The sequence below is a fragment of the Chlamydomonas reinhardtii genome, chromosome 16, assembly GCF_000002595.2.
Source record: "Chlamydomonas reinhardtii strain CC-503 cw92 mt+ chromosome 16, whole genome shotgun sequence".
Taxonomy (NCBI): domain Eukaryota; kingdom Viridiplantae; phylum Chlorophyta; class Chlorophyceae; order Chlamydomonadales; family Chlamydomonadaceae; genus Chlamydomonas; species Chlamydomonas reinhardtii.
Genome location: NC_057019.1, coordinates 3,707,334 through 3,713,726, shown reverse-complemented (window position 1 = coordinate 3,713,726; position 6,393 = coordinate 3,707,334). Strand labels below are relative to the sequence as shown.

Genomic DNA, 6,393 nt, shown 5'->3' with positions numbered 1-6,393 from the left:
CATTTCACACATCGCATGCAGTCGCGAGATGATTCTGTCCCATGGAGCAGCGCACGGCGGAGGCCGCGCTTTAAAGACAGCTTCGAGCGGCTCAGTATGCAGCTGGAGGTGCGGCTGAGCGTGTGGGCATGGTGTCTATAGACATGGAGGGGAAGCGGTCAACGCTGCGTGTGTAGCGGAAGTCAAAGGAAAAGCGGATGAGTTTGCGGGGAAGGGGTCGACACTGTCTTCATGTGTGGTTGTGCGGTACGGGGCTGTGGCTGGTAGAGCGAGGCGGCGCTCTCCCTGAAGTACGGGTAGTGACCGCTGCTGTTGGCGGTGCGCATCCTAACGCTGCCAACCACGCCCGCTCCTCCGCCACCCGTACGCCGTCTCCTGCAGCTTGACAACCCTTGTGCCTGTCCCCCCGCAGGAGGAGCGGCACCGCACACAGCAGCTGCTGTACCAGATGATCCCGCGCCGCATCGCGGACGTGCTGCGGTCGGGCGAGCGCTTCGAGGCAGAGACCTACCACGACGCAACCATCCTGTTCTCGGGTGCGTGCGTACGAGCGCTCGGGCGCGCCGGTGTCGCTGCGTGTGTCAATGGAAATGTGTAGCGCGTTGCTTCATGCCGTGTGTTGTGTGCATACGGGCGCGCCTCTGCAGCCCGACGCTTGCCATTTTGGGCGTCGTTCCCGCCGCTGCTGTTGCCGCCGCCGCCACACGGCGTTGGGTTCGAGCCGTTTGGCACGTGTGTGTTTTGGTGTCATGCTCACGCACATACGCAGACATCGTGGGGTTCACCACCATCAGCGCCGTCCCTACATCCCTCCCTCCCTCCCTCTGCCTGCCACCTCACCCGCAGCTCGTCCACGTTGCCAATGCGCGGGCTGCCCAGGAACAGCATCACCGGTTCCAAGCCCCGACCGCCGCCCGCGCCCTGGGACTGCGAGCCGCCACACAGCTGGCTGCTGTGCCCGCCGCCACCCAGACTGCCGAATGAGGACGAGCGGGAGGACAGCGGGTTGGCGCCGCCGCAGCCGCCACCACTCGCCATGAAGCCGCCTGTACCCGTGCCCGTGCCCGTCCCTTTGGTGGCCAGGAATGCGCTGCCTGTGTCCTGGCCGGTACCGGTGCTGGTGCCGAGAAGATCCATCGCCACGCTGGGCGCCAAGAGGTGCAGCGGCAGAGTCGGCTGCTGCGATTGGCCCTGGAAGCGCGTCTGCTGCTGCTGCTGTTGCGAGAGAGAGGCCATGTGCGGGCAGGCCAAGCTGCCTGTGAGAGAGGCGACGGTGGACTCGGGGGCGGCGTTGTAGTAGCTGCTTGCGCCGTGGGCGCTGGCGGCGCCGCTGGTTCCCGGCTCGTGCATTCGCGCCAAAGCCGAGTGGATGACCTCCAGACCCGTGGGCGGAACCACCATGCGCGTGTAGGAGCGGGCCGGGTTGTGGTCGCCCGTGCCTGCAGCCGGGCAAGAGCACGTGTTGTGTTGTGTTGTGTTGTGTTGTGTTGTGTTGTGCTGTGTTGTGTTGTGTTAGTGTATGTGTGTAAGCATGTCAGTATGTATGAATGTGTGTGTGTGTGTGTGTGTGTGCATGCGGTCCCCGAAAGCCCGGGGAAGAACGTGTTTCCGTCCCGCTTTCCTCCCATCCCCTGCTGGCGAGTAAATCCATCCCTGCATGCGCACTCGAGTGCACTCCCCCGACACAGCCGGCGCACGTGCACACAGATACACACACGCACACACGCGGGACTGACTCCGTGCACGCACAAACGCCCGCTCCCGCTCCCGCTCACCACACACGCTCCCGCCCGCCCGCACCCACCCGCGGGCATGAGCATGTGTGTCATCTGGCCCTTGAGCTCCATGCCATTGCAGAGCGCCTTGAGCACGAACACCGAGTCCAGCCGCTCCTTGACTCGCTCAAACGACATCTCAAAGTAGGGGTGACGCAGCTGCAGAGGACAGGAGGACAGGGAGGAGGAGGAGGAGCAGGCATATGCAACGGGAGTAGGCAGGTGGTGAGGTGGGATTTGAGGACGCGACAGGGCGCCGGCGGCGATGCGTGAATACGTTCATGTGTCATGTGCATGACGACCCCTCCCCTGTCCAGCCCTTTCCTGGCCTACCGTGAAGAACTCAGACAGCCGCCGTCCGGGCTTCATGCCTGGGTACATGCGCAACAGCGCGCGGCCGACCTGCGGGGGTGGCAGTGGCAGAGGGGCACGGCGTCAGTCCATGTTCGCTGCACGTGTTGTTAAAAATTCCCCACCCGGATCGCAGGTGGGATGAGCCCAGCATGACCCCGCCGCATCTGCAGCCACACGAAGCGGAGCGACACCCGCAGCCTTGCTGCGATGCGGGGGCGCGCGCGCAGCCACGCAAAACAGACACAGTATCAGCGTCACCCATCAGCTTCCTTACCATGCAAACGCACACGCACACACACACACACACACGCACGTGCGCCGTCTCGTCTCTGTGTTATAAACACACACACACACACACACACACACACGCGCGCGCACACACATCCACTTACCTGCACGATGCGGCATTCCGAGTCGAAGGCTATGTGGAAGGGAAACAGCTTAAACCTGTAGGCACGCACGGTGGCACATACACATACACACATGACACGCATGACACGGGCAGGGGATGTACTACGTCACAGCGCTGGTGCAGCCCGTGTGCCATGTGCTTTCCCCCGAGCCCATGCGGCCGGCCCCACACCTCATCCGCAGCCGCGTCTCCAGTGCCACTGCTACCGCCATCGCCACACTCAGCATCCACCACGCCCGGCCCCACCCTCCCCACCGCACGCCGGCCAGACAGCACGCACGGCGGGTCACCCCCGATTCCCGCCGCCCACACGGGCTTGGGCGCCGCACCCCCAGCCCCTGGCGTCAACCCCGACTCCCGCCGCGCAGCAACCCGCCACCCAGCTCCCGGCCGCCGGCGCGCCGTGCCCACTCACAGCGTGGCAGGGTCGATGGCCAGTCGGCAGCTGGAGGCGGTGGCGGCGTGGTGATGCACCGAGGGCTGGTGCGGGAACAGCACCAACAGCTTGTCGTGGTCCAGGGGGGGCGGAGGAGTGGGCGGCGCAGCAGCAGCCGGCGCGGACGTGCGGAGCTCGTATTCCCCCGACTCGCTTCCTCGCGGCCCGGCGAGCCCTGTGCTACAGCCCTCAGCGGAGCACAGCGGCACGCCAGCAGCGCTCTCACACGGGCCGGGGCCAGCTGCGCCGGCCCCTGCGGCGCATGTTGCTGCTGCGGCAGCATCTGCTACAGCCGCTGCCGGCGGCGGCGCGGCTGCTGGCTCGTCCCGCAGCTGTAGCACGCTGACATCCACCTCCGTGTCAAACAGGGTGCGGGCGGCGCCGCGGATGAGGCCCATGGCGAAGCGCGTCAGGCCCGGCCGCTGGGAGGCTGCGTGGCGCGTGCGTGTGTGTTTACGGTGTAATGGGTGGAGAGGAAGCGGTTAGAAGGTGTGACCGTCTGCGGACATGGGCGGCAAATGGGCGGACCATTGCTCACCGTAATGGAAGATGAGCGACTGGGGCGTCACCTGCAGCGAGGCGTCAGGGGGAAGGTTATTACGTTAGAAGTTGAATGACGGGGTTGGGGCCGGCAGCAGGAGGGCATGTGTCGAGAAATGGAGGCGTGGTGAGGTGCTGGGACGGCGGCATACACACACACGTGCCAAGGCCACCCACAGACCGTGCCCGTAGCACCGCAGACCGCCATCCCGCCCCAGGCCCCGCTGGACACCGCCTGCTCGCCGTGCTGCACAGGGCAATGCCGCATGGTGTGGGCCACCCGCTTGGCTGAGCGGTGCTGACAGCGAGCCCTGCAGGACGCAGCATGTGCCCAGTCGCCCCAACAAGACCATGCACACATGCACACACGCACCTCGCTGACATTGAAGGCGGGCGGGTTCATCTCCTTGAACGTCACAGACCTGTGCGGCGCAGCAGTAGGAGCCCAGACAGCTCAGGCATCTCGCAAACCGCCATGTGGGCAACGCATGCGCGCCGCGAGTGCCCTTCCCTTCAGCCAAGCAAGCTCTGGCAAGAATCAAACACGACAACAAAACGTGCCGCGCTTCATCTCTCTTCCATCTGTTCCCATCGAGCACACACACACACACGTGCCTCACCCGCCACCCCGCCCGCCCGCGTCCCAGCCGTCATGCCCACGACTCTGCCCCCATTCCCCCCGCGACCCCCAGCCCCATGCCCCCGCGGCCCCATGTCAGTCGGACGCTCACAGGTGCAGGTGGTAGACGTTCTGTGGCGCGGCAGGGTGGGGGCGGTGGCGGGGCCACCGCCACGGCGGAAGGCAAGGCGAAAGCGTGAGCAAATGCCGTTAGCAGCATGGCACTTTTGGAGGCATACGTACTCGAAGTCGCTCGTTTGCGGAGCCCGCTATACGGGCAAGCACTTTCACCCCAGCACCGCGGTCGCCGCCCCCTCCCCGTCCAACACAAGCTGCTCGCATGAGCGTGGCAGCCGCATGCACCGCAGAGCAACACATGCATGCCAGCCTGTCCTCCGGTTACCCCTTGCTTCTGGGAACGGGCATAACAGCCCACATCCACCCGCTCCCACTTCCAACTCCCACTCCCCCATGCCCACCTCATGACCTCGCCACATATCCCTCACACACTCGGCTCCAGCCCTTTCCCCTCCCCCCACCCACCAGGTTCTGTAGGAACTCCACCAGGTTGCCGCCCATGCAGCGCAGCAGCCGGTCATAGCCCTGCACATGCAGCAGCAGCACAAGCAGCAGCAGCAGAGGGAAGGGGGCGGAGCAGGCAGCGGCAGCAGCGGGGCGTGTTGAGGGAGTGGAGAGGGCGTGCAGAGGGAGTGGTGGGGGCATTTGGGCAGTGGGCGTGCACGTAGTGCCGCGTGCCGAGCAATTGGATGCCAGTCTGAGCCGGTGTGGCGGTGTGGGCTGCAGAGGCGCTCGCTCACATCGACCTATGGGAAGTATGGGCGTCCCATTACCAAGACCCCGATGTCGCGGACGCCCGCTCCACGCTCCACGCTCTACGCTCCACGCTCCACACGCTCCACGCTCCACAGGCGTCAACAGGCGTCAGCAGCACCACCACCCCCCTGCGCCTGCTGTCCCTCACCCGCTTGACGATGTAGACGGTGTTGAAGTGGAGCCCGGCCGCCTCCATCACGTCGCCCAGGGCCTCGCCCTTCAACTCCGCCACAGCCCCCAGGATCCTGTTGTGTTGGCGCGAGGAGGAGACGCGCCGAGCAGCAGGCGCGGCAAGGCAGGGCAGGGCGGGGCAGGGAGGATTCAGGAGGAACGCAACAGCGTGGGTTGAAGGCACATGTTGGAAGGGTAAAAGGTCAGGTTGCGATGTTGGCGACAAGCGCAAAGGCTCAGGACGCGCGCATTGGCGGGCCGCAACCAAAAAACACGCGGCGGGTTTGTGGGTGCAGTGGTTACGCTGCTGGGTTTGCTTGGTACCTTTTATAACCCTGTAATTGGAAAGACGTTCGCCCGCCCCCAAGCAGGCAGCTGTGTGTCCTGGACGCGGGCGTCATGCGGTGCTGCCGCTACTCACTTGTAGGTCTGCTCGTCCGCATAAGGGCAACCGCTGATGAAGTGCGGGTCCACACCCGTGGTCTCCACGATTTTGTCCCACACCTCCTGGCCATAACTGTCCAGCACGAACAGCTTTGCGGCCTCATTGATGATACCTGCGTTCACCGGGAAGCGCATGCATGGGAACGGGTGAAGGGGCGGGGCAGCAGCAAGAAGCAGCGGGACTGCGCCGGTTGGGACTGGTTGTAGCCCCCGCCAGCAGTTGGGAGTTTTCTGGTGTGAAGTGGCGCCCATTGTCGACTGGACGACATTGCATAGGTTTCGTCCCGACTTAATTACTCATTGGGGCGACACCCCGCGCGCAGCCGCCACGGTGCTGCTTGACATGGAGGCACCAATTCGCACATTATCCCGCCCACCGACTGGCATAACGAATTGGTATCACGACTGGCTGTGCATATGGGACCTAATCTTGAGCTGCTTGCAAGCTTCTCCACGTCACGACTCGAACGGGTTCATCTAGAAGAAATTGCATGCCTGCACGCCTTCTTCGTAGCGATTCTTCATAGCGCGATAGCCTTAGCAATACCCCTGCGCACTTACCAATCATATTCGCTGCAGAATGACCTTAACAGCAGCCGAACGCTAAAACCGTGGCCCACAGCCACAGCCCGCAGGCTCGAGAGTCGAACGCCGCTTCCGCCGCAAGGGCTGTCAAGAGAATGACTGGAACATTTCACCAAGAAGCAGCTTGCGCACAGGAAGTGCACAGCTTCACCACTGTCGCTTCCTCTCGACCGCAGACCCGGCAGTTCACAGTCTGGGAAGTCGGTCCAATTTAAAACGACTG

At 64.1% G+C, this 6,393-nt stretch overlaps 1 protein-coding gene across 1 annotated transcript in view; it reads right to left on the bottom strand.

The window, feature by feature from the left end:
* The window catches only part of CHLRE_16g688901v5 (uncharacterized protein), a 14,625-nt gene extending 8,244 nt beyond the window's left edge, over window positions 1-6,381 (bottom strand). The window contains exons 1-12 of the mRNA XM_043071643.1: window positions 6,147-6,381; window positions 5,563-5,698; window positions 5,119-5,215; window positions 4,680-4,739; window positions 4,249-4,268; window positions 3,891-3,939; window positions 3,516-3,546; window positions 2,957-3,407; window positions 2,522-2,576; window positions 2,109-2,177; window positions 1,805-1,934; window positions 841-1,439 (exon numbers count right to left, since the gene is read on the bottom strand). Coding sequence (XP_042915768.1) covers window positions 841-1,439; window positions 1,805-1,934; window positions 2,109-2,177; window positions 2,522-2,576; window positions 2,957-3,407; window positions 3,516-3,546; window positions 3,891-3,939; window positions 4,249-4,268; window positions 4,680-4,739; window positions 5,119-5,215; window positions 5,563-5,698; window positions 6,147-6,153 — 1,704 coding nt within the window. The 5' untranslated portion in view covers window positions 6,154-6,381. The remainder of the gene's footprint in view (window positions 1-840; window positions 1,440-1,804; window positions 1,935-2,108; window positions 2,178-2,521; window positions 2,577-2,956; window positions 3,408-3,515; window positions 3,547-3,890; window positions 3,940-4,248; window positions 4,269-4,679; window positions 4,740-5,118; window positions 5,216-5,562; window positions 5,699-6,146) is intronic.
* Between the last annotated feature and the right edge of the window lie 12 nt (window positions 6,382-6,393).